The sequence below is a fragment of the Trachurus trachurus genome (assembly GCF_905171665.1).
Source record: "Trachurus trachurus genome assembly, chromosome: 11".
NCBI classification, from domain to species: domain Eukaryota; kingdom Metazoa; phylum Chordata; class Actinopteri; order Carangiformes; family Carangidae; genus Trachurus; species Trachurus trachurus.
In genome coordinates, this window is record NC_139904.1 from 7,403,860 (window position 1) to 7,431,743 (window position 27,884).

General features: G+C 41.6%; 1 protein-coding gene across 1 annotated transcript in view; it reads right to left on the reverse strand.

Moving 5' to 3' along the window:
- Positions 1-23,085, reverse strand: part of enpp2l (ectonucleotide pyrophosphatase/phosphodiesterase 2-like) — a 44,887-nt gene extending 21,802 nt beyond the window's left edge. Inside the window, exons 1-22 of the mRNA XM_083981613.1 lie at positions 22,918-23,085; positions 21,055-21,160; positions 19,532-19,681; positions 17,898-18,023; positions 17,756-17,816; positions 15,897-15,994; positions 15,139-15,218; positions 14,791-14,910; positions 13,099-13,154; positions 12,281-12,346; positions 11,927-11,999; positions 11,354-11,462; positions 9,965-10,090; positions 9,849-9,880; positions 9,577-9,704; positions 9,214-9,292; positions 8,639-8,726; positions 8,355-8,527; positions 7,641-7,701; positions 7,242-7,381; positions 5,391-5,532; positions 2,434-2,511 (exon numbers count right to left, since the gene is read on the reverse strand). Coding sequence (XP_083837739.1) covers positions 2,434-2,511; positions 5,391-5,532; positions 7,242-7,381; positions 7,641-7,701; positions 8,355-8,527; positions 8,639-8,726; positions 9,214-9,292; positions 9,577-9,704; positions 9,849-9,880; positions 9,965-10,090; positions 11,354-11,462; positions 11,927-11,999; positions 12,281-12,346; positions 13,099-13,154; positions 14,791-14,910; positions 15,139-15,218; positions 15,897-15,994; positions 17,756-17,816; positions 17,898-18,023; positions 19,532-19,681; positions 21,055-21,160; positions 22,918-22,935 — 2,110 coding nt within the window. The 5' untranslated portion in view covers positions 22,936-23,085. The remainder of the gene's footprint in view (positions 1-2,433; positions 2,512-5,390; positions 5,533-7,241; positions 7,382-7,640; positions 7,702-8,354; positions 8,528-8,638; positions 8,727-9,213; positions 9,293-9,576; positions 9,705-9,848; positions 9,881-9,964; positions 10,091-11,353; positions 11,463-11,926; positions 12,000-12,280; positions 12,347-13,098; positions 13,155-14,790; positions 14,911-15,138; positions 15,219-15,896; positions 15,995-17,755; positions 17,817-17,897; positions 18,024-19,531; positions 19,682-21,054; positions 21,161-22,917) is intronic.
- Between the last annotated feature and the right edge of the window lie 4,799 nt (positions 23,086-27,884).

A 27,884-nucleotide genomic window follows, 5' to 3' on the forward strand; every position in this document is an offset into this window, starting at 1 on the left:
TCAGTGAAATAACTCCCCTATAACGTCAAGGTCATTGAAAGTTTATCGCTTTTTCCCACCTGAATAAAACAAGATTATAATCAGATGGATTATTAAATTATGTCATTCTTGTTTGTTTTTTCGGTAGCTTAGTCACAGGACGTATCATGTCATGTTGTGATCACAGATGTCGTATCTACTAGCAACCGTCACTTGAGACTTCTTTTCCCCATCCAACTGAAACACAGTATATGCTGCATTTCCACCGAAATTTCCTGGTACTTTTAGTATCCGAAAATGCGTCTGTGTTTCCGACGGGGCCCAAGAGTCCCCTTTCACCATTAAGGGATAACGTTAGAGTTATGTGATCAATATCATGTGTTATCAACTCACTCCCTGACATTGCATGGCTGTGTCAATAAGTGTGTATGTTTTTACAGCCAGAAAACATTTTTTTAGGTCAGAAACTAATATTTGTGACCTAAAAGCCTACATTTTGACTAGAATTGATACCATTGGAGATGAAAGAGCAGGTTAATAGGTGAAGTATGAGTCATCAATGTTTATTTCAAACCACCATGCTGGTACAGGTAGTGACTGACAGGGGTGGGGATGGTTCTTCTAACACCTTTTTATCTTTGTTGTTTTGTTTTATTAAGTGTTATTGTGTCAACCATCTTTCCTGGAATTTTACATGAACTATGAGTTGCTTCTGACCTCCTGCTGAAGGTTTCCATTCATACATCGACACCATTCAATCGCTGGTATTATCAGAAGATGTTCTTTAACCCTCAGGTGACCCTTCAGCCTTTTTCAATTTTTACCCCTGGACAAAAATTTCAACTTGTAGTAAGAGACATTTAGACGTCAGTTGCTCCCAAAATTTTTGTGATACATATAAGGCTGGATCTTGACCTATCATAAAAATCACTTTTGACATGGGTTACAAAAATGTTTAACCCCTTCCTGGCCAGTTGTTGTTGCAGCAACAACACATGAGTTCTCTATTTTCATTGATTTTTAGAAAAACAAATTTTTTTGATAAAAAGAGATATCCAAAATTCCTTCGGGGAAAACTTTAGACACAAATATGTCAACAAAATAAAAAAAGAATTTTGAAAATAGCTTTATCCATTTCAGTTCTGGAAATGTAAATGTAAATGTAAATAAATCAGTGCATATTTCATTAGATATTGCCTCATTTACATATTTAAACATAAAATTTCAGAAAACTTGTAATACAAAAAATGTTTGTCTAAATGTGAGTAATAAAATTGGAACGTTACATGGTGATACCTGTTAGTTACATTTTTTTTTCAAAAATACATTAAAAATCTCATAGGCGGAGGTGGACATTTCCGTCCAACGAAGGATCCTTAACGTGTTTATTTTTCATTACGAGCCCAAAAATTGGACTATCATTCTGAAATTCGGGACATTCAGAGTTGACCCAAAAATCAGCCCCCAGTGACCTTTCCTTTGACCGTGGGGGGGTAGGAAAGAGTGCCAGGTGGACAAAAATGTCCAGGGGTCATCTGAGGGTTAAGACATCTTTCTAATGTTAGGATCCACATCGCTGACACTGTTCTTCAATTAGCTGTCAATAATGAGTTCTTTTTGTTCATACTGAACCACAGAAATATGCTTTAGTGTTGGAACATGCACAATAAACTAACATAGATGCATGTTTTTTTTGGTTTGGCCTCAGTTTTTAATCTCACTGTTACTGTCACTGTGTTGTACCAGTGGCACTCCTTGCATTTAAAGAAAAAGAGGAAAGGCCAGCAGCACTCGTGTCCTTCTCATTGTTTTTTATTGCAAACTGCAATATTCAACAGGAAGTGATATATTTAAATACTCACAGCTGTGGTCAATCACTTGATCGACAAGTACTGTAACAGTACTCGAGAAGAATAACAACTTCACAATGCAAAAATATTAGAAAAATAGAAACATGTAGAAAAATTTAAAAATGTAACAAATATCCAAAAACCCAGACATCTAAAGTATCATAGGTAAATACATGTAAAAAGGTAAATAGAACAATTAAAAAAGTGCGGTCAACCATTATAATAAAAGGAGACAGCAAATCAGCACAGTGATTTTTCACTGTGCTGATTTGCTCTGTCTCCTTTTATTATAATGCAGCTGCTGGCCTTCCTTCTTTTTGTGCAACTTTTGGCCGTGCACCTCTTCAGCTTGTTCCTGAAAGTTTTTTGGAAAGTGCGTGTTTTTCTTTGTTTTGAACTCCTTGCATTTGACATCAAATAGTGAATTCTGTGATACTGTATAGTCTGAGAAGTTTAAGGCATTGCTATTTGTAGAGGACACATGAGGGGACGCTGTGTCAAAATTTGGGAGCCCTACCTGGCTTGAACACTCTGCAAGTTATGGGAGCTGAGACAAAAAAAGTGTAACAACCATTACCGGTCGCCCGTATTATGAGTGACTCACTTTTGAAAGCCGGATACATGGGAACGGTGTTGGTGATGAGAGAAGCGTCATATCTGGACTCAGGAGATGATGCCAGTTCTGCCAGGAGAGAATCACAACAAATCCTCTTAATAACAAGGATCACATTACAGTCTTGTCATGGAAACATCACATAGAGGAAAAGTCATAGCAGTTTTCCTTTTGATTGGCATCACATCTGGTTCCAACCTGTTCAATGCTACACTTGAATTTATTTAGTTTTTCTTTGCTTCAAAATGTCAAACATTGTTCTGAAATTACAAACTCATCTGTATTGTTAAAGAAAACAAAAAAAACAATAATCACATCTGGTTCCAAGTTGTAGTTTTTCTTTGCTTCAAAATGTCAAACATTGGTCTGAAATGACAAACTATGACTACTTTATAATCACAGCTTGGTCATAGCTTAAAAAAAACTATTATTGTATTAGAGAAAACTTGTTTTATTCTGAAATCTGTCTCTACTATACTACAGTAAATAACCGTTTTAAAGTGCAGTAAATTGTAAATCTACTAAAAAGGAGTGTGGGATTTAAACATATAGGTCATTTGACACATTAAAGCTGACATCACTCGCTGCTGTCTAAGCAACAACCAGTGTGTTCGCCAGAAGCTAAATGAAGTATAATCTGACAAACAGACGTATTATTTCTCGTTCTTTTACTATGAATGCGAAGGTTCCCCCCGAGGGAGCAGTCGTGGTAGCCATGGCTACCAGATGAGTTACAGCAGTGGGACCATAAAACCTTGGAAATGTCCAAGCCAAGCTTCTGATTCTCCAGATAAAAAATAATTAAATAAATAAACACTACCGGTTTAACATGACCTTTTAGTTCAGCCTGTTATTATTGCAAAAGCCCACAAGACACAATCAGCAATAACCGAGAAGTTTGATCTCTCTCCCAGGGCTGCGAGAAAACAATGATGTCATTGTTTTCTTGCAGCCTTGGTGGTGACACATTGTGTTGTGTAGTGATCCAGGACATTTTCAGCTGCTACAGTCTGACAGACATGTTATTAATACACTAATACTACAGTACATGCCCCGTCCCATTCATGCTATGTTTATGTGTGCTGTCTATGGCTCCAACTTATCAACGAAATAATCTCTTACATGCTTAGAAATGATGACTAATCTATGATAGATAGACCAAAACAAACATGGGGTTTTTTTTGGTGGGGCGGGGGGAGTTAACAAGTTAACAAGGAACTTCTTTGGAAAAAAAATCCTGGTAGCTGATGTCACACATGTGTCTATGAATAATTTTCCAGGATAACTCAGACTTTTCCACAACATTTGACTTTTCCATGTGTTCTCCATGACTGGAACATTGGTCAACCTGGTAATTTTCCAAGTTTTGCAGGTTTTCCAGGACACATGAAAGTATGAAACGTCCTGGTCAGAACGAACTTGGTTCTTTTACCACCTTGAGAAAACGAACAAATTTCTCTGTTCTTGTAGAGTATGTACAGGCCTTAAAGGAGAATTCCGGCCATTTTTGACCCCTAAATCGTTTTCCTGATGGTCACCCAGTGTTGGGGGGGAGCAAAAAAAAACACGATTAAATTGATGCAGGCAAACCGGAGTTACACCATGGCTACCCGGCACTAGCAGAGCGACAATGCTAACCCATGGGGGCAATTCTTTCAACCACAACAACCACTCGAAAAACAATCAAATATCTATGGTACATGACTGGAATCCTTAAAGGGATAGTTCAACATTTTGGCAAATTGGCCCATTGCCATAATCGTTATAGTCATAGCAGTAGGTTCATTACCTTTAATTGTAGGTGTAAGCTATTTTCAGTACGGCGGAGCGCAGCAGCTGGCTGCTCAGAGCTACGCTATGGAGGCTAATGGAATTTCTTGGTTTCCCTCATTAAACTCATCAAATTCAACACCCCAAAACTCCACAGCGCTTTTGTAGACAAGTTGTGACCTGCACAACCACCACGCTATGAGATAATGACGGAACGATACGAAACGGAGCCGTTTTCGAGGTAAATACAGGGTAAATACGGAGACTGCCTGCTGAAAAACTGTCCCTGAACGCAACGCGCATCAGCGGTTTTGTATGAATTTACCTCGAAAACGGCTCCGTTTCGTATCGTTCCGTCATTATCTCATAGCGTGGTGGTTGTGCAGCTCACAACTTGTCTACAAAAGCGCTGTGGAGTTTTGGGATTTTGTATTTGATGAGTTTGATGAGGGAAACCAAGAAATTCCCTTAGCCTCCATAGCGTAGCTCTGAGCAGCCTGCTGCTGCGCTCCGCTGTACTAAAAATAGCTTACACCTACAATTAAAGGTAACGAACCTACTGCTATGACTATAGCAATTATGGCAATGGGCCAATTTGCCAAAATGTTGAACTATCCCTTTAACGAGACACCACTGAACTCATATAGTGTACAGTATAAACAGTATAAACTTTGTGTTTTTGCATGTAGCCACTCACCTCAGAAACATCCTGGAAAGACATTACTATCTGATCGCAGAGCGCCTGCTCTCCCCGCCACAGAAATGAACACTTTTTCCTTGTTGTTGACGATTTCTTTACAAAAATAAACAGTCGGAGATATTATGGACATTACCACTGCACTGCTCGACCGTTAATTTTTGTAAAGAAATCATCAACAACAAGGAAAAAGTGTTAATTTCTGTGGGAGGGAGAGCAGGCGCTCTGCGATCGCTTAGTAATGTCTTTCCAGGATGTTTCAGAGTTCGGCTATCTGAGGTGAGTGACTACAGTTGTGGTTTCAAAGAATTGCCCTCATAGGGTAGCGTTGTCGCTATCCCGAGCGCCAGGTAGCCATGGTGTAACGATTAAGGGGTCAAAAATGACCGGAATTCTCCTTTAAAGATCTTAAACTTATATTATATCTTTCAAATAAAAAAAAAAAGAAAGTCTGGAGAGTCCGCTGGTCCTGCAGGTTTACCTGGGGGAAAGAGGAAGCCTGAGGCGATGTGGCTGTTCTGGTTGTAATTGGTGCAGCTCTGACTGTGATCGGCTGGAACTCTGGAGTCGACCCGGATGCACTGAACCCCCGGGGAGACGTCTGGTACGGGGGTCATGTCCTCCTGATATGAGAGAAGGAGACATGGACACAGTTCAACACAAATACTGTACATGTGAGATCCAATCTGCAAAAAGAGGCAAAAGATCATGAAGCAAAGCGAACAAAAAGGGCACAGTAGGTATTCATTTATGATGTGTGTGTGTGACGCGAGAGCAGCTGCATCTTGTCAACCTGCAGCTCACACTTTTCTGTAAACATGCAGCCAAACATGTATGTTCACAGCAACAAACGCAGGTTGTGTTTGTGTGTTTACTGGCGTTGCTGGACTTTGTGTCGATGTTTACATGCTTGTGTAGCTCCGTCATGCTCCGCTCCAAATACAAACACACTTTCACTCTCAGCGGACAACAACACGTCCTGATGTGGACTGCAAGGACTTTTACGACCTGAGACCCACAGTTTAACTGAACGCACAAAGACAACCTGTGTGAGGGAACAGATCATCATGTTGCAGCCAGGCACGCCAACGCGCGCTACGCAGAGCAACACGTGAGGGTTCAAACCAAATAACATAGAACGCTTTTCAACTAAGTCAGTTCACTTTTTCCAGCACATTGCAACATCAGTTTGGAGACACTTAAAACTTGCTGCAGCGAGGTAATCCATCCAAGCAGAAAACTCATTTTCTTTTAATCGATAAGTACAGTAATGTGGAATCAAGCTTCCTCCTGGTGCATTCAAAGACCCTCTGATGTAATAAAACCAAGTCCTGAAAACTGACACATTCTTCAGCTTAAATAAGATATTAATTGATGTCGCTTTGAAAAGTTTAGCTGGCCCACCTGAGAAAATATTTTGAGTGTCTTAATAGCATAATGTAACCTTTACATTAAATGGATAGTTCAACATTTTTGGCAAATTGCCATAATCCCTATAGTCATAGCAGTAGATTCGTTACAGTACCTTTAATTGTCAGTGCAAGCTATTTTTAGAACGGCGGGGCAGAGCCGTGAGCTGCTCAGAGCTACGCTACGGAGGCTCATGGGATTTCTTGGTTTCCCTCATCAAACTCATCAAATACACAATCCAACAACTCCACAACGCTCTGGTGGACAAGTTGTGACCTGCACATTCACCACGCGATGAGATAACAACAGAACGTTACCAGACTGAGTTGTTTTAGAGGTAAATTCATGCAAAACGGCTGATGCGCGTTGCCGGCAATTTTTCGGCAAGCAGTCTCTCGAACACTTTAAGTTAATTAATTTTCAATGAGAGCCCGGCGGCGACCTGAGCGACCAAAGCGCCAACTGCTGTCAGCCGCACTTCCAAAGCGTCCAAAGCGTCACCAGACGAGAAGTTGAGCCTTGGTTAACTTTAGGGTAATTAGCTATGACGCGGTTCGGCGGCAACCTGTCAGAATAGAGACGTCCTTCGGCTCCCTTTTGTTTTTTCTTTAGTTTTTTGACACTTTGGAAGCTTTTGGTGTGAACGCACAGTTACAGTCTCTGCAGCTGATGTGATGGATTTTTGGCCTGCTACAAAAATGTAATCTAATCTTTAATCTAATCTTGCCACTCACTGACAGTAAGAAAATAAACCAGCATGCCTATACTGTAGGTAGGCTAATGGTGTCATTCATTATCTTACTGTTTGACCTAAGCAAAAATTGTGTTTCAGTTACATTACATGTTACAAAAAAGAGTCATGTAATGTGTATTGAAGTTAGACTGTATAGTAGTTAGGGTCAATGTGTGTGTGTGTTGTCACCTGTCGTGGCAGCGTGTATGACGTCCACAGCGGCATGGCCAGCTCTTTGCTGTATCCACTGATGAACTCCACGTGATGAAGCAAACTGTACTGAGTATCAAACATCACTGCAGGACGGCCAAACGGCAGGTGGGTGCTGTCTGCAGAAACAAACACAGTCAGTCGTTTTAAGGGACAGTGACTAAACAGCCCGACACAGTGACTGAGAAAAAAATGAAGATTCAGCAAACTGCACCACTGACTCCTAACCTAATGTTTTTACTAAAGGCTTGCTACTTGGAAACCCACAGAAAGCTTCTTCAGCAGTTTCTGCTGAATAGCTGACCTGTGGTTCACTGGTCCTGTTGCAACACACTCTCATTCATTCTTAGAAAACCACTGGAGTGTTAAGAAACCTACTATAACTGTAGAGTCCATCTGGTGCCGGACTGAAGGCTTCAAGGATCTCCTCAACTTTGTTCTGTAAGAGATAAACACAGATGTGTCAGCTTCTTTTTTTATGCTTTTCTGCCCCCTAATGGAAGAATATTGATTAATGCAACTCTTATGTTTTTTTTTACCTCAGCCAAGAAGGGTCTGTTTTCACTATTTGTTTGTCAGCAGGATACACAAAAAGCAGTAACTTTCTTTGACTTTGAGTTTTAAAGGGATAGTTCACCCAAAATTCAAATTTCACTCATTATCTACTCACCCTCATGTCGACTAAGAGCTGTGAGAATTTTCAGAGTCCTCTGTGGCTTCTCTGAGTTACCGGGGGGGGGTCCGCGCAGCAGTATTTGTCCATATAATGATTGTCAATGGATACCACTTTTCTTCGTCCAAAAAGACACACCAAAAAACATCCAAATACCTCCATACTGCTCGTCTGTAATGTCCCTCTTGTATTGAAGCCCCGACATGAGAATTTAAATTTTGGGTGAACTATCCCTTTAAGTGCATTGTTCTTGAAACATTTGTCAGTTTCTCAGAAGATATTGTTGGATTCTTGGTGTAAAAACGTCAGACATATTTAAAGTGTCAGGATTTATGTCTTTGTATCGACTTTTGTACTGGCTGTTGAGTATTATTTGATGTAAGACATGATTTCTTGTGACGTCACAGTCCTCCACTGACCTCATCGTCACAGCTGCAGCCCAGGTCGTGGGTCACGATGACCTCAGAGTCAGACGCCAGCGATGGTGGCGTCACTTCCTCAGGCATGTCGGGCTGGTACGGCGGATCTTTCAGCATGTCGTTCAGGCTGCCGTGGGTCCCGTTGTTCGGGGCCGGCTTCAACCCCAACAGGTCTGACACGGAAAAAACAGAAGAGAAGAGGGGGTAAGTCAGTCGATGAAAATTTGAATGTGACATTTTGGAGAATAACTGAGCAGCAAAGGAAAATAAAAAAATATTCTCACCACACATGATGTTGTATAACTCTATATTCTCAAACTCTGGCACTCGTTTCTGGAACTTGAAGTTCGGCCCGTGTCCCATGAAGATCGTCTGTACGAAACAAAAAAACATGAGAAAAGTGAAACTTACAGCAGCGGTCCCATTAGTAATAAAACTTAGGAAAGACAACTTAAAGGGACAGTATGTAGCTTATTTGGCTTTTTATTAGCAAAAATCTAATATTGCTTTCATTTATACGTATTTACCGAAGTCTAATCACAACCCCATACAATTGCAAAAGCTGTCTTGTAGCTTAGAATAAGTTAATAAACAAACTTGGCTAAAATGCTCTATTGAGTGTCTGTGACTCGGCTCGTGCCCGGAGGATGATCGACGTAGTTGTTTTCATTTTTTTCTGCCGTTATAAAATACTCACGGTTCTACAGCTACAGTAAGTAGCATTAGCAGCTAGATCTTACAATGTTGAACTGTTCTTATACAAAGAATCTGAACGCTGGATGTCACGGTTTAGCCCCAATACTACATACTGTACTACTGAGGCTTTAAAGAATACAGGAGTGAAAACACAGCAGCTCACCCTCATGCTGGTGATCTTGTTGTCGAAGCCGTGATCGCCAGAGAAGCCGCAGCGAGTCCTCAGTTTTTCTGGCATTTTTCTGAAACACAAATTTTTCCAACAGTGAATTCTTTATCATTTGATTAGAACTGACTGAAACTGGAACTAGTTTGGATGCTAGAGCTAATGTAGGGACCAAGTGGGAAGAAATCCTGTCAGTGAATAAGGGAATTCAGGCTCATACAACTTGATCTTGAAACATCGAACCTTTGATTCAGATCGATTTGGATTCTTGAATCACCTCAAAGACAAAGTTAAGACTATTTCCTATTGATGAGGGGATCAATTGTTTTTATTAAAACATCCCATATGGCCTTACGCTACCTGGCAATGTGCCACTTCCTCTCCATCAGCAGGTGGACGTCCTCAATCCTGCGGTTGTTGGCGTAGTGAAGCCTCTTGGGTAAATGCTGCTTCAGGTACGGCTTGAAATGCTGAGTTGGCATTTTACACTGAAACAACAAATAAAGTAGGTGAACGACCCGTCCTCTCTCTCTCGTTCTCCCTACAGTCAACAACAGGCAGTAAAACCGCACAATGTACGAGAAACTGCAGGAAAAACAGGGGTTTGTTTGTGGTTTTGCTGTGGTACTTACCGTCAGGTTTGCAACCACTACTTTTGGGTCATCTAGGGGGGAAAAAAATAAATGTATGTTTATATGGGGCCTGTTGCATGAAATCAAAAAGCAAACACTTTATCCTTGTGGCTCACATGTGGTGGATTTGGGGTCGCGTGGTCGTATTCTGCCCAGGGAGCCCGGGATCAGCTGGATCTCATCTATGTTGAGCGGGTAGCTGCTGAGAAACTCTGTCCTGTCACAGTGGGCCTCGTCCATTCCTGAGACACAGAGCAGACGCTTGTGGTTTCTGGCTATAAAGGTTCAGTTTATATTCATGCTGTTTGTTTTGGTTTTGTAGACAGTGATGGCTCTGCTTAGTAAACCCAATGCTTCAGGCTGGAGGAAACACTGCCTTCAAAATGATAACATCAAAACATAAACATTCATGTTTGGTTGGTCTCATATCATTATAATAAATAAACGATTTCAGTTTTAAAGGGACAAAGAGGAGTTTCTATTTGGTTATAAAAAAGTCTCACGTTAATGTGGATGAATCTACGCTACCCACACTTGTTAATGGGCCCATTTTCGATAAATATATCGTTATTTTGTTATTATTAGTGGTGGGGGAAACGCTGTTCGAGCCGACCAGCGTTTCTTTACTTTCGGTTTCGTGGCGAGTTATGAGAATAACGCTGCAGAATCACCGTTTATGGTCAGAACTACGACGGTATGTGATCGTCTTTGAACCTCTGACTTTAATTCTTGATGAATGAAAACATGAGTCTGTCTTGCGCCGGTCAAAAGAATTTCACGGTGCGCACGGAGGCTCATAAATGTAGTGTGAAAACGCTTCGCTTTTCCAAAGCTCCTCGTTGTCCCTTTAAATATATTTTAATATGTCTATTATATTTGCAGCTTAATAGTTGTTGTTGTACTTGTATAACATCATGTAAAAAAGGGTAATGAATGCAAGAGTACCCGTATGCAGGGACAACGGCCCTGGAACTCCCAATCGGAAGTTGCTATTCATGTAGATACAAAGCAACTCAGTAACTCAAACAGTCCATGAAAAAAAATACTTTTTTTTCCAGCAGATATTTAAGTTACAACATTATTGAGCTAACTGTGGTATTTATTCAATTTTGAGGAATCACAGTGTCTAAGAGCATCAGTGGCTGCAGCTGACAGCTACAGCTAACAGCAGCAAAGCTAACCATAGCTAATCAGGACGTCATTTGTTAAAACCTTCCTGTTGTCAGACACGTCATTAAACTACTGCTCAATCATGTTGTAACTAAGACATCCGCTGAAAAAAAAAAAAAGTGTTGTTATTTTGTATCTACATCGAAATAATATATACGAAGAATAGCAACTTTCGGTTGGGAGTTCCGGTATGGAGGAGCAATTTATGTAAATCGGCGCCCTTGTCCCTGCATCCGCGTCCCTCTCGGGTGTGTTTAGCCTATTAGCTTAGCGTCAGGACAGTGAAGCCGGTTCCTCTCGCCTACAGGTGTCAGAGGTCACACAAAGGGTCGTACCGTGGTCTCCTACGATGATGACATTGACGCAGCGATGCAGGTTCATCTGCTTCAGACCGTTCATCAGTTGACCAATGATGTTGTCCAGTTCCCTCAGAGGGTTGTCCAGCTGTAAATAACAAGATGTAATGAAGCCACTCTGTCAGCTCCTTCAAACATGTCATAACTAAGTATACACCTGCAGCTGTACCAGCCAAAGCTCTCTCTGATCCTGTCACCTCACCAGCCCCTCCTCACCTGTTACTGCTGTTATTTTGTTACTGTCTCTTTTATGGTTGTCTAGTATCACTGTTTTTACATTCAGTATCTCTGTCCTTACATGTTGTATGTCACTGTACGTCAAATTAACTGTCATTTTGTGGTATGTCATTGTATTATGTTGGCCTATTGTCTCTATTCTTCCTTCTTTTGAGTCTTTTATTGTCTATATTTTAATGTTATACTCCCCCTCTCCCTTGCCCTTAGGAGGCCTTAATAAGAATGTATTCTTAGCAATTCTTGCCTGGTTAAATAAAGGTTTACTACTACTACTACCACTGACACACATACACACACCCCGGGTCCCACACTCACCTCACTGCTGAGTGGTCCCAGTCGATGTCCGTACGTATCGGGCTGCTCTGAGTGGACGGCGTAGACGTACGGCCTGGATAGAGACAGTACACACGGTTTCACCTTAAAGATTACTCAGGTGTGACGACGACTACACACATTCACACTCTTCACTGAGCTTCACCACACATCAATGAAGAAACACAAAAACTTCTCAAAACACAGTAACAACCCTAATCAGCCATCCATCACGACCCCTTCAGTGACGCAGCATCTGCTCACCTGTGCTTTTCCACAAAAATCCACAACGTGAAATCCACGTACTGTAGTAAAAAAAGTTTTTTTTGTTTGTCATGATGTAGTGGAAGGACTCACCTCTCGTTATCAGGCAAATGCAGCCAATGCAGGATCGTCAAAATCCTCCTCTCCAAAGGAATCACCCTGTCGATCAAACATGGTGGACGACGGTTAAGAAGCAGGATTTTAAAGTATAAAACCAGTGCACAACAGAACACATACAGTATAATACACAGTGGCTCACAGTTTGTATTTTTGACACAGGGTTCAGTTGTTCCGACAAAAGAAAACAAAAAATCTAAATTACCAACTGAATCAAAATCAGTCCCACCGCATTCATAAACCGGTCTAGTATCTCTTATTCTCTCTTATTTTATTTAAAATATAAAATCTGTCACTGGTTATATACTATGACGCAGTTGTGCCTTTATGTAAAGCAGCTTTCAGTTGTCAATGGCCTCCGTTGTGACTGAGTGTGTTGCTTTATTGTCCTGTGTCTCAGGCCATTGTTCGCCAGTCAGTCTCAGGATGTGACGAGCGCTCAGCCATTCCCGCCCTCGTGATCGTTAGGTCATGGATATGTCTGTAATGCTCAGTTTGTTTTCATTTCTCCTCATCTGTCAATGAAAACTAACTCTGTTGTTGTAAATGCAGCCTGAGAAGCCACTTAGCTCCTATAATGAATGTTTTGTTGGTATAATATTAGATATTTTGTACAATTTTATATATAATTGATAAAGATTCAACATATATCATATTATAGGTTGTAATTTCTAAATTTTTAAAGAGAATGTAACGTTTAACTTTGATCCTCCCACATCGGTCTCAAAGGTTTTGTACGTTACCAGTTCAGTTTCTGAAGCTATTGAAAAATATTCCAGTACTAACTTAAGTACCAAGGCCAGAAGAAAGTGCCTGCTTTAACTCCTTGTTCCTCCGCTGTGATCCAGATCTGTAACACAGGAAAGACAAATTACAGTGTTTAATTGGCACCATGTGAACATTTATCCCTGTCCCAATTCTACGCTACACCGTCTGCTCACTGGAAATAGCTCATGTCGAAGCGTGAATCACATTTCCACAGGAATAATGAGATGCACAGACATAATATCGTCCAAACCTGCTTAGCATCATATGGCATCATATTGATTGTGATAATTGATGCTGTAAGCTGTGTCTCAACACAGAGGCTGCATTTGAAGATGTAATATGATTAGACTGTCCTACTTCGGAAAGCCATCAAGCAACGGATCCAATGGATGGATCGTTTGTTGCCCAGCTTATCCCAAGATTAATTGTGCACCCGCAATGAAAGCAAACAACACCGACATCGAGCCACTTTTAAATAAGATTGACACTTTCATTCCTCCTGGACAAACCACCTCACTCCTGTGTGCATCTGCCTTACGGAGCACTGAGTAGCTATTGTCTCTATAGGTAGCCATAAAGGTTTGAATTGAAAATGGGTTTAGTGAGTTTTAACTCAGTCCAACAGTGAAGGTACAACTGTTAAAACCACGGACATATTAGTGCAAAAAGTTGCATGCTGTCAACATTTCTAGGCAACAGGAGCAGACACAGCTGGTGACACACAACATATTTGAACCAGAACGTCTCATTTCAGTTTGGCTACAAAGCTACACAAATGCCATTTACAGACTCTCACACAGCACCATGTTGTTTATATGAAGTAAAAGGTGATTACAGGTGTTAATCAGCAGCCAATGTATATGAAACAGTGTTTTTCAACCTTGGGGTCGCGACCCCACATGAGGTCGCCTGGAATTCAAATGGGGTCGCTTGAAATGTCTAGTAATTGATGAAAAGAAATTATTGATAAAAAAAATTTTTTTGACTAATTATTATTCTTTTTAAAGTTGTGATTAAAAACACCACACACAATCTTAAACAACTGTATTCTAAACTTTCACAAATCGAGTTCAAATAAAATGCAGCTTATAAAAATATCTGAGCTGGCGCATCTTGATTGACAGCTGCCAGAAGAGAGAGTTGCCAGAAATTTGTGAAGTCAAAATGGGGTCACGAGCCAAAAAAGGTTGGGAACCACTGATATAAAATATTAAAGCTGTCACGTAATACATGAATATTGTAGTGACTCTGGAACATCTACAAAAGCTAGCTTAGCAGAGATAAGCTGCTAGCTTACCTCCCTCAAAACTAGGGTTTGGGTTGGTGTTGGGTATCATGTTAGCTAACAAGCTTGTCATCATACTTTTAAGAGCTGCCTGGGTTTTGTTAGGACAGTGGTCAAACTCCAGGAGTTTTGAGAAACCATCTGTCGACGTCAACTCCAATTCGTAATGAACGTATCCAATAAACACTAACATCAGCTTTTCTCTTTTTCTTACAGGTAAAACACAAAAGGTACAGAATGTGACATTTTCACATACTTTTGACATATTTTACATAATTTTAGTGTTCCCAAAAGCAGAGAGAATATGTTGTTGGATGTGACACCAGAGCTAGTGACTATGAGCTTTACAGAGTTCGGCTGTGTCAACATGTAATGAGAGAGTTTATTTAGTCAGCTTGTGAGTTTGAACTGATTGATCATGGAGTTTACTCACTGGCTGCCCGCCCCACCACCGGTGGTTCAGCTTCTCCCTGGTGCGCAGGCTGAAGGTTGCATTAAACACTGGGTCGTGCATGGTGTTACCCACAATCCCATGGGACTCTGGGTAAAGACCCTGCAGAGAGACCCCACAGAACAGAGTTCAGTTGACATATTAAAAAAAGTCAGTCCTGCATTTTTAGGGAACATGCTGTAAGGACATTTTGAACATCGCTGTTGGCAAACAAGTGTATTTACTCAGCCTTACAAACATAAGAGTACATATTAACAGCACTGCTTTACTGTACCTGTGGGACTGACAAAGACATACTGTATGAGTCATATACAATCCAGTCTCACTTACTGTGGCCAGGGTGTATAAATTCGGGAAGGTCTTTGATGGATAGACTGGTCGCATGTAGGGTGCTGATGTACCACAGTCTCCTGAGGGGAAACAAGCAAACACATTTGTCTCTAATGCTGCGTTCATAACAACTCGGAGGTCGGAAATCCCAACTCGAAAATTTCCGACTTCCGACATCATTGCGTTCACGCTGCAGGAACTCGGGAGAAAAAAAACATGGAAGGAAGTTTGGCATATTGTGGCTCATAGCTGAATACGAAAAATAAATGCAGCAGTAAATTATGTTTATTTTGGAGGAGAGGAGACGCTGCAGATGAGTGCACATATAATGTTATAGCCTTGATAACAGTTAAACGTTATTTCCGTCACATACGAGGAACGCAATTTCACACCATACAACAATCACAGCTTAATATAAACGTATTTCATATGCTGCAATAATACACAAAAATATGCATTCAAACCTCAACAAAAAACTTAAAATGTCTAAATTCTAACCGTTTAAGACGAGGGCTGCCATGTTTTGATGTTGTCGTGACGTCAAGTCGGAAAGTCGGAGCTCTGATATGATACCCGAGTTTCCGACCTGTAATTTCCGAGTTCCGAATTCATTTTTTACAACTCGGAGCTCGTTTTTTTCCGACTTCCGAGTTGTCTTGAACGCAGCATATCTCCATAAGATACATAATAACAATCATGACTTAAGGACCCCTGAAGCATTTGGATAAAAAACAATAAGTAAAAAAAAGGACACGTACTGAGCTTCTGTAAGTTGGGGATGACGGATTTGCTCTTCTTCATGTAGGAGGCTCTGAACCCATCGACAGACAACATGATGAGGGGAGGACGGATGAAGCTGCAGGAAGTTGAGAAAACAATTCAGTTCACCTTCAACTAATTTTGGAGTGTTTAAATGTAATTTCAGATTTCTTGAAACTTATGGCCGGTACATCAGCTCATTTGGTGCCAAAACTTGCATAAACTAACAGATATATAGCTGGTTTTGTTTCAAATCCTTTAAAGCTGCAAAGCCCAAAACATTTCAGAAACATAAAGGTTCCAGTGGCCAGTTGTGTGCATTTCATTCACAGCCCTAAAGTCCTGAGAAGATTACGTCAATCAGGCCAATGATATATAGAAAAGCAATGGAGGTAAATGCACTATACCTCCAATCAAGTGGTCAGTGGTACGAAGAAGACAGAGGGTCGCTTTACAACAGTGGCTGTCATTCATGCAGTGGCATCATTCATCCAATGCACAATGCTACAGTCAGTCTGTTCTGCTGCTGATCATGCTTTATGGCAGACTCAGAACAGCACTGGACTGAGACGAGAAGGTCTCTGATTGCAATTACTGCTGGAAATTTTCTTCCACCTCACCGCTGAGTAAGGCCATAACTCCTCATTGGTCCTCCTGTCATAAGATTTCTTCTCCATAATCATGATAATGCAAAACATTCTGAAATTATCAGAAAACAGATGCCTTGGAGCTGCAGCTTTTAAACCAATCAGACCAATCAGAAATGTTCAGCACAGCAGACCACATCCCTCAAGGTTCCTGAACCTTTGGACAATACAGTACTACCCCCATGACCAAGGACTTTTTTGGGGGGTTAGATCAGATCTCTATAAATGACCTGTTAGTTATAAAAATGTCCCTATTCATGAAGGCGTGACAGCACCCCCGAAAATGCCATTTTCCCTTTTTTTGGTCGATTTTGAGATTTTGTGATATTTTGCTTCCTAAACATGTCTTCTTTCAAACTAGTGGCAATAAAACGTCAATAACACACAATTAGTTGTTTATTTTACATCATTTTGCCTGATTGCGTGACAGTCAATACTGTGTTTCAGTGCAGTAATCAGTTGCGTTTAGATTATTGTTACTACACTGTATGTGTGTAGTTCTGTTCATTTCATATGAATAACTTCATGCTGTGTTGTTCAGTTATCAGTCATGTGTTTAGGATGTCTATTACTAATGTTTTGATTAGGTGTTGTGTTTGTAAATAGCAGTTTCGAAATAAAAATGTATGGAATTTTACAATACAGAACTTTCAGGCCGTTTTCTTACACACCAAGATATGAAATACCCATTTCCCTAGTACCTACACCCACCAAACTTTCCACATTTCTTCTCTCTCTCTCTATTAATATCTCTCTCTCTATATATATATATATATATATATATATATATATATATATATATATATATATATATATATATATATATATATATACATATATATCCTGCTTCTTTTTACAGAAGGGTTTGTTGATATATCATTCATAGCCGGGTTTAAAGTACATTTTATACCAAAAACATTGGCGAAAATTGATTTTTTTATGACTGTAGACGGCTGATTAGAGGACATAACCACAGTCTGTAAAAAGTTTCTTGTGGAATGCATCAACAAAATGAAACCAAGCTCTTGAATCTGGCATTGTCCAATGTTGGTGATTCTGTTCTTGGCGATACAGTATATGCAAATGTGCGCATATTTAATGAGTTAGCGTAAGAATTTGCATAAGATTCAGAAAACTTGCAATACATTTCTTTCCTTAGTTTTTATGTACATAATTAAAGTCTATCATTATTCCCTCGGTGTCAGACTCACCCTGCAGGGCATTCAGCACCCCTGATATCCTCACACTCTTCTTGCACCCATGAAGTCTCACCTCAGAGGGAAACAAGAGGACACAGTTACCACCAGTTTTTACCCACAGTCGTCTTCCAGTGTATAAATACAGTATAAATACCTTTGCAGAGCGACTTGTAGTTGGAGCAGCAGTCCCCCCTCTCCAGACAGTCCTCCGAGCAGTGGCAGGCATGGTCGTTGTTCCTCTCCTCACCACAGCGATCCTGCGAGCACTCGAACCCTCCGGCTGCCACACAGAGAGAAGGAAGGTTCAGTACGTATCGCTTTTACTTTACTGCAGTCGCCTCAATGCTGGAAAACAACTCAAAACAAGGCAAAAAAAAAAAAAAAACAATTAATCAATACAAGGAAGCAACAAATTAAATGAGCCGCCAGTCTGTTACCAATTACCCTGCAAAAAGCAGAGACTCACAAGAAGCCCTTAACTGTTTATTTCATTTTGTATGCTGGAAAACGTCCCAGTGTTGTGTGCTTAATGTTTTCAAGATGAAACTCTGGCCGGCTGCACTCTCTTCACCGGGCCAAGCTCGCTAAATCAAAATCAGACGACAGTTAACACTAATATTAAATCTTTTGTTTGAGCATAACTCAGATGGAAAACATTTATGATGTTATGAACCCAGAGCTCCCTGAGACCTGGAGCTACTGTGATACCGCCGTATACTGTGACTCTGCTCTCACTGCTGCTTATTGTTGTTGGACATGAATCAGGACGTGAATCAGCAGGTATAATTATAAAATTTTACTTCTGCTTGTGTAAGACTCAAGGTCCCATGTTTAATGTGATTTAAAGGTTCTATATCAAACAAACAAAGCTAAATGCTTGTTTGATCGAATCCTTATGGTATAACTCAGACCATGTAGTCTAAAAAGTTGCCTTGTTGAATTTGTTTTTGGTTTGATTGTTTTTTTGTTTTGTTTTTTCTCTCTCTTTATCTCTTTTCTCATTCGTTTTGGTAAAAATGGTAGGCATAATAAGCATGAGCTTCAGCCTACACCTTTTCGATTAGCACTCCTCATTGTATTATGTATTTGTGTAGTGAATTCCATCTGTTGAGAAGGGGGGGAGATAAAATGCTAATCGAATAAACTGAACTGAACTGAACTGAACTATATTAATGCAGTGATGGTATCAAACCAGCCGTCAAGAGTCAAAACTTTGTGATGTCACAACGAAGCAGTCAACAAGCCCCGCCTACCGGAGCCCCTCTTTGAACTTTTGCTGGATTTGGTTTCTTTGAGTGTTTCACCTGAAATCTGCTATATTTTTATTTATTTTTACACTCAGAAAACATTCGGCCAACGATGATGAGACAATGTCAGAGCCCCCTCTCCTCTGATTGGCTGAAATCGACCTGTTGTTACCAGGGCTCCAGAGAGAAGCGGAGAGAGGAGATCTGAAACTACACTGAGATGATTTTTGGTTCCTAAAACCACAAATATTTATAATATAAATATAATATATGTTGTGTAAAACTACTGGGCCTTTTTTAAGAAGATATGAACCAACAGGTTTGATGCTGAGAGCAACATCCTGGTGAGAGACGTCAGAGATGAACCAACACATTGTTCGATTTTCATCTCCAGGCTGCTCCATCAGCGTATGAGTGCGTGTATTGGTGTGATACTGCATCGGTAAGACCAGAAAATCACTGTATATGTCCAAGTCCATTCACCATCCGTATATTCTCCATCCAAGAAGCAGGAGAGCTGATGTCCTCCTGTCAGACTCACCTGTCTTCAGGCAGTGCTCGTCAAAGTCCGAGCAGCAGCTGTAGTAGGTTTTACACAGATTGTCACATCTGCATCCTGGAGGTTTGGCCTCCTCCAGCTCAAAGCACCTCCCCTTACAGGAGCCGGCTGAGCTGACCCACTCCGAGACGACTGGAGGGAGGAGAGGAGTGTTTAGACACGACTGCTGCAAAACACACTCATCTGCAAAGCTTAAAATTGAAAGTCAAAAATAGACCATAAGATTTGTGTGATCACATCAGCAGGAAGAAGTGGTCAAACTTAACAACTGTCATTTTGTTTAACAAGGTTTTTGTGTGAAATAGTTTGGAAAATTATTTAGTCTCTCTTTATTTAGTAAAGATTTATTCAGTTCAAAAAATAAATATTATCTTGTTTAGCTAACAGAGTAACATGAATTCACAAATGTCCAAGCATCCTTGAATGCACCAAAACGATCCAAAGAAATGCCCAAAGAGCAAAAGGCTCAGATTTTCAGGCATCTCCAGTTTGTTAAAGCAGAAGTAAGCGATCCGGTCGTTTTGGCTAATGCTGCGTTCCAGGCAGGCTTTTGAAATCGTAAATTACAGCTTCAAGTCACAACTTACGACTTTTGTAGCGTTCCAGGCAACCCACTCGTGTTTTTCCGACCTGTTTTACCTGTGAAAGTCACTATAACGGCCACTCGTAACTTCCGACCCGTGAACTCGTACCAGATCGAACTGGTACGACTTCACAGGTCAGAAAAACACGAGTTACGAGTTGCCTTGAACGCACCATAACAGTCCTCGTCCCTACGTCACCACATTCACGGCGTCCCTTGGCTGCACACACAGCCCTGCATGCTGTTCTCTCTCCTCATTGGATAAAAACTGTAGGATACGAGAAATGTTTTCTCCACGGCTCAGAGCAGAGCAGAGGGACTGACAGACCCGTGTTTCGGTCCAAACACTCTATGTAAGTGATTGCCGTCGGAAGATATAACTATTTAAGACTTATATTAACACAAATATATCACTTACTTCTGCTTTAATTTAAAACCAAGATCATGAATTAAATTTACACAACAGCATACCAGGGCCTTCGTGGGTTATAAACCAAAGGGGCTGGAGGAAAAGGTGGTAAATGTATTCATATTTAATTGTATTGCAAATTTACAAGAAATTTGTTTTGTTTTTTTTGTTTTTTATCAGGGAAGGAAATATGTTTCCTCATAAGGTTGAAGGAGCACAGGGAGAGCATCATGTTCTGGTGATTCTCAGCTAATAACAATTAATTCTTTATTTCTAAATCCAACAGAAAAGCATAGTTTGATAAGACATTGCACAGCAAGACGATCTGTGAGCTTTTCTCTCAAATTTGCTAAATAAAACTTGTAAATTCACTTTTTAAACTCCACACCCTCCAGTACATGCATTTTTTTAATCTACCATGACCCTAATACACATTTGAGTATTTATAAGGAAGTAGATGAATAAATCAAACATGTTTGCATTAATGTCGCTGCAGATCAAGGCGGATCTCACCTTTAGTGTGAGGTGGTGGGTTGTCTCCGCCCTCTGTAGGCCCACTTGCTTGAAACACATAAGCTCTGCTGACATCAGAACCCCACAGGCAGATCACAACCACTACCTGCAGGAGACCAGACCACACACCACAGTCACATGACCACGCAACACAACGCTACGACGCCACACTCCGCCGCTGCTGTTTATACCAAATCAGGACTGGAAAGGTGGTCGCTTCCCTTTGCACTCAGACGCATTCATGGTCACTGCATCTCAGCAGACGAGGTCAGAGGTCAACGGGCAGCCAGGAATGGCAACCTCTGGAGGAGCTGAAGCTGAGTGTTGTGTGATTGTGCTGCTTCAGAGGATTGTCTGACTGACACTATCTTGCTACTGATAACAGCTCAGACGCCTTCATAGCCACACACACACACACACACTCACACACTTACACACCAGTCTAGCTCATGAGGAAGCACACACAGTAAGAGTGAAAGCAGCTTCATCTGCATGTTAATGACAAACTTTCTCAGAAATAACAAGCTGACAAAACCACAGATGATGTGTTGAAAACTGAGGAAAGACCCGTGTGAGTGAGATGCACGACCCCCAACACCCCCGCAACATTTATTAGAGACAACACAACTATTTAGAAACCACAAAAAACACACAAACATAGACATTTTAGTTTAGTTTCGAAAACCAGCCCATATTTCTACAGTCTATGGTTTCTACTGACTCTATACCAACAGTTCACACAGATCTCAGATCAACATGCACTCCACTTGCATCTATCCTCAAACAGTTTAAGGGATTTCCAGAAAGATTTAACTTGTGGCAGCTGTTTCCCCAGGTTGGGAGTTTTTATTAATGTTCTGAAGAAAGCTCGTGCAAGAACGCTGCAGTTACTTGCAAAACAAACGGGAACCAGAGCTTCAAAATCCAGCAGGAAACAGTATGAGCTCATGTTCCCCACACATCACATCACATCACATCACTCAGCCAGAGCCGGAGCTTTGGCTTAACTTCATTACCACCTCAGCAGGAACACGTGCAGTCAGTCACCATATAATTTGTGAGCGTACACATAGGGATATTGCATCTTTATTACTTCGGTCTGCGTAAAACACAGATGCTTTTAATCCTCGGTCCAAGTCTGGCTCATTTACAGTTCTAACTTCTGACACATCTGGACAGAGTCTGGCTGATGTGTGACAGCTGTAAGACACCCATGTTGAGCCTGAAGAGCAACAAGCATGTGGTCCAAGTAAAGGCCCGGCCTGCTACAGTACTCCTATATTATAGCAAAGGTGATGATGATGATGATGATGAAGAAGATGAAAAAGATGAAACTCACGCCCTCGCACACCGGAAACAGCCCACAGGTTTCACCATCAGCCTACCTACAGCTTTATCTCCCCCAGGTAAACAAACCTGTGTGTGTCACTGTTGACAATGAGCTGTTCCGGACAACCCATCATCATCATCATCATCATCATCATCATCATCATCATCATCATCATCATCATCAATCAATCAATCATCAAACATCTGACCATAATGAGGCAGCATGAATTGTGCTGTTATATAATTAAAATCCTGCTCAAAACTTCTGTGATTTGCTCCCTGTTGCATCGATGTGAGGCAAAGTGCAGTTCTCTCACCCACAGGTCGATTCTGCAAGAGAGCAATCTCTCTCTTTTTACCCCCCCTCCTCTAACTAGGGGGAGGAGGAGGAGGGGAAGGGGGAGGAGGAGGAGGTTGTTGGACTGGGAGACAAATCACACGTCCACATTGAAGACAGAAAGGGGGGAAAAAGTGAATTAAAGAAAAACAGACGCAATAATCAAAGACAGCGGAACTGCCCCGGTCTTACCGTACCAAATAGCCCAGTAGCATGTTGCAAACAGCGGATTCTCTCCTGGCATTCCCCCCTGGAAAGAACCGAAAGCTCGGGAACTGTGGCCAACGTCCGATAGAAGCTCCTCTGTGCGCCTCTGCAGATCGATGCAGCGCAGGGGTCCAACTCTCTCTCTCTCTCTCCCTCTCTCTCTCTCGTTGTTTGCCCTTTGCTTTCCCTCTGCCTCTCTCTCTCTCTCTCTCTCTCTCTCTCTCTCTCTCTCTCTCTCTCTGCTATGACGTAATGTGGACAGCTGTGGTGGGACACGAGGACGTCAGGTCGAGGTGACGCTCCGGAGTCCAACAGAGTCCGCAGCAGCGCCCAGAGAGGACGAGAGAGGCACTGAGGGGGAGAACATTACATTTAGGGGCCTGACTAATCTCTGGTCCTCCTGTATAAAGAAATATGGATTATTCTGGGTTTTTTTTTAATTATTATTAATAGATCAATAGATAGCCTACAAACCAGGCTTGAACTTCAACTGGTAAGCAACAGGTCAAGCACTTCCCTTATAACAGAGGAGGATGTCACAAAATGTACACTGTATTTTTTTAAAGTCCCAATCTTGCCCAATGTCTTCCAGTAAAATTGCAGCAGCTCAAAATGACTCTGAGCTGAATCTGCAAAAAAAAATAAGGCGACACCGAGAGTCTGTGCTGTTTTTAAGATAGCCTATCATGCAACGTGCTCTGAAAACACCCCACTAAAGAAAATCTGATCTAAATCTGAACCCAGACAGAAACCGACTCATCCAACCACCCGGAGAGTGAGTGACTCCAGCAGTTAACCAGCCCCCATGGACTCCCATGTTACAGTGTAGGGGTGTTTCTAGACACTCTGGAGGCCCCAGGCAAGATGCCGCTTGAGGCCCCTTCCCCAGCTATGGGCCACAAAATTTAACTGTTAAAGCAGAAGTAAGCGATCCGGTCGTTTTGGGTAATGCTGCGTTCCAGGCAGGCTTTTGAAACCGTAAAGTACAGTTTCAAGTCACAACTTACGACTTTGTAGCGTTCCAGGCAACCGACTCGTGTTTTTCCGACCTGTTTTACCGGTGAAAGTCACTATAACGGCCACTCGTAACTTCCAACCTGTGAAGTCGTACCAGATCGAACTGGTACGACTTCACAGGTCGGAAAAACACGAGTTACGGGCTGCCTTGAACGCACCATAACAGTCCTCGTCCCTACGTCACCACATTCACGGCGTCCCTTGGCTGCACACACAGCCCTGCATGCCGTTCTCTCTCCTCATTGGATAAAAACTGTAGGATACGAGAAATGTTTTCTCCTCGGCTCAGAGCAGAGCAGAGGGACTGACAGACCCGTGTTTCGGTTCCAACACTGTACAGTATGTAAGTGATTGCTGTCGGAAGATATAACTATTTAAGACTTATATTAACACAAATATATCACTTACTTCTGCTTTAATAAATCGAAAAATCCCAAACCATTGATGATTCGATTTTGCATAGCCTACTATGCACAGTGTTTTGTGTACACAGCCATCGGTAACATCAGGTTATCATTGATATGGACCAATGTCAGCCGTGTCTGGGGCCCCCCTTCCAGCATGGGGAGCCCTAGGCAATTGCCTAGATTGCCTCCCCTGTTGCAACGCCTCTGTTACAGTGCAGATATTAACATGTTTACAGCCTGGTACAAACAGTTTGGGTCTTTTTTTCCCCCCCCTCATGACAACTGTATGCAGGGTAAATTACTACATAATACTCGTTTCTATATATTTATTGGTTTACACATATGTTGATAATACAGATTAACATACATATAGACAATGAAAACTGTGATAGAGAGATGCAGTAAGCCCTCAGACAGATTTAATCTGGTCACTCTCCAGAGCAAAGATTACATCACTTTAATCTGTTAACCTGCTAAAAATGAGAGAGAAATAAAAACTAGACAAAGAGGAGATGAAAAAAGAAAAACAGAGAGGGGAAAAATATGACAAAAAATCAACATCAAAGTAGATTAACATAATGTATATAATAATATGGATTAATAGGTTGTTTATGTAAAATTGTAAAGACAAAAACAAACCTATACATTCTGTATGATGGGGGATGTTGTCACTTTAAATGACAGGTGGGTGACCGCAAGTTTTCCATAACTCTGCATGTAACAAACTTTTGGATCCACTGGAGCTTGGTGATTTAATCCACTTTAAAGCAGAGTCATAAAAGCGTTGGAAAGTCCGGATTGTTGTAAAAGTCATCCAGGTTCATCTTCTGGGGAACCGTGCAAAACTTGGAAGCAAACCACTTCAAGGTTGTGGAGATATTTGAGTCTAGACTATAGTGCATGAGACTGTTACATGACCCTGTTAATTTACAGGATGTTAATTCTGCTGATGGGTTGTGATTAGATTAGTTTGATCTGTAACAGGTTTGAACTTGACGGCATCATCTTCACTGATTGGTCTCACAGGCTTTGATCTGTGGAAGAGGAAGGAATCACTGATACACAATAAAAGCATCAAACCGTAGAACATGTGCTCCTGATCTCCACGTCCTCCAGCTGCTCACAGCAACAACAACAGATTACTCACGAAGATCTAGCACATTAACAAACAACCCGCATGGCAATTCCTGTCCCTGTCCCCTCGCCGTAGATAACAATCACAGGTGTCTGAGTTTGTGTTTAACACACATGAGGGACACGACCTGGTTCACCTGCTGCACGTAACTGAAAATATCGCTCTTCAGTTTCATCACATGGTCAGAGGTCAGGTGTAGGACACTGTAAAGTACTGTATGCAACCGGTTTAAGCCCATTAATAGATGGAAGAAAATAAAAATTGGCCCATTGCCATAATCCGTGTAGTATTAGCAGTAGGCTCGTTACCTTTAATTGTCGGTGCTTTAATTGTCGCAAGCTGCTCAGAGCTACTGTACGCTACAGAGACTAATGAGATTTCTTGGTTTCCCTCATCAAACTCATCAAATACACAATCCAACAACTCCAAAACGCTCTGGTGGACAAATTGTGACCTGCACATTCACCACGCTATGAAATAATTACAGAACGTTACGAGACAGAAAAACTGCCCCAGACGTGAACGCGCATCAGCGGTTTCGCACGAATTTACCTTGAAAACAACTCTGTCTGCGTTATTATCTCATAGTGTGGTGAACTTGTCCACAAGAGCGTTTTGGAGTTGTTGGATTGTGTATTTGATGAGTTTGATGAGGGAAACCAAGAAATCTCATTACCCTCTGTAGCGTAGCTCTGAGTTTGCACCGATAATTAAAGGTAACAAACCGACTCCTAAAACTGTAGGGATTATGGCAATGGGCCAATTTGCCAAAAATGTTGAACTATCCCTTTAAAATCTGATAATTTTGTATGTTTTACATTTTAAATATAGTATCTTTCTGTGCTTATTCTAACTCATATAAAGTAACTTTACCATGAAAAGTGGGCCTACTGTACTAACACACAGACAAATTCACACTCCAATGATACATGGAGACAAATGTTTGGGTTCAGCACGTTGCCTAGAGGAGCTGGGGATCGAACCATCAACCTTCTGAACCACAGCTTCTGATTTCTAACTTCCACCTCAGGTACAGCAGATGATGCAGAGGCAGAAGTTACTCTGAAGGTACGAATCAGTGGTTTGAGTTTGATCCTGGAGGCCACTGTAGGTCCATGTGTAGCAGAGTCATGAAGCCTTTTGGGGCTGACTGAAGACCAGACGGACTGTTGTGGCTAGATGGAGTACATGATCTGCAGGAAGTGACGTAGAACCTCACCAAAAATCGTAGAGAACTCCCGACTGGTTAAGTTTAGTATAACTGACATGTGTAAAATAGGGGGGGAAAAACTAAAAGTAAGTGAAGCCATTGGTTAAGTTTAGGCACAGATAAGTAAGATCATCTAGCAACAACCGCGAAACCACAACCTTGATGAAGATCTGGGTGTCATATTGAGTCAAATGAGCTATCTGAAGATGAAACAGAAAGACACATCAACGGTTTGGCTTTGACGCCCTCATGGTCATTATCACGTGTCGCCCTCTTGGAAAAATAAAATCAGGACCCAGAGAGTTGACCTGCGTTTTCTGAAGAAATGGAGCAAATCATGAAATCAACTGTTTTCTTTTTCATCAGAGGTGATGTGAGAGCTGGGTGAAACCTGAACTGAGCCGAGAGGGATGTGAAACATCTCACCGTTTCCCTCCTGTAAACATGGAGACAAAGCCGCCACACTGTGAGCAGAACAGCTCAAAGCCGCATGATGGGTTATCGGCCTTCGTGAGATGTTGATCTGAGGAAAAAAACACACACAAAGCCGCAGCATAGCGCTTCTCTTCACAAAACACTGGGAGTCTGATGTGTGCTGGGAACAACGGGGCTCGCGGCGAGGTGGGGGAGATCTCTGAGCTTTGAAAGTGATCTGGACATCCAGCACCTTGGGGGAAACATCCTCACTTTACAAAGACCACACATGCATAAATAGTCACACATGCATGCACGCACACACACGGAGGTACGCCTGCATGCACAGACACACACATAAACAAGGACTTTCAGAAACATAGACACGATTACAAAACAATTTGAAACAATGAAGTCTGTGTCCATGTGTGTGTCCGTGTGTCCGTGTGTGTGTGTGTGTGTGTGTGTCTCAGAGGCAGATGACAAAGCACAAAAGGACAAAAACACAAACACACACACACACACACACACACACACACACACACACACTCTGCCCCCGGCACAGATTACCTTCCACAGACCACGGGACGACGTGATTGGCCGGTGTGCCCTCCATCACCTGAGGCCACGATTAGCCGCTTGATCTCAGCAGGAAGTGAGACTGCAGCTTGAGTTTCAGTGCACACCTGGACTCCTCCAGAGCTCCAGATGTGTCGCTTTACATCTGTACAGGTTCGGGTCATTCTGTAGCGTTTTTAACTATAAATGTGACTT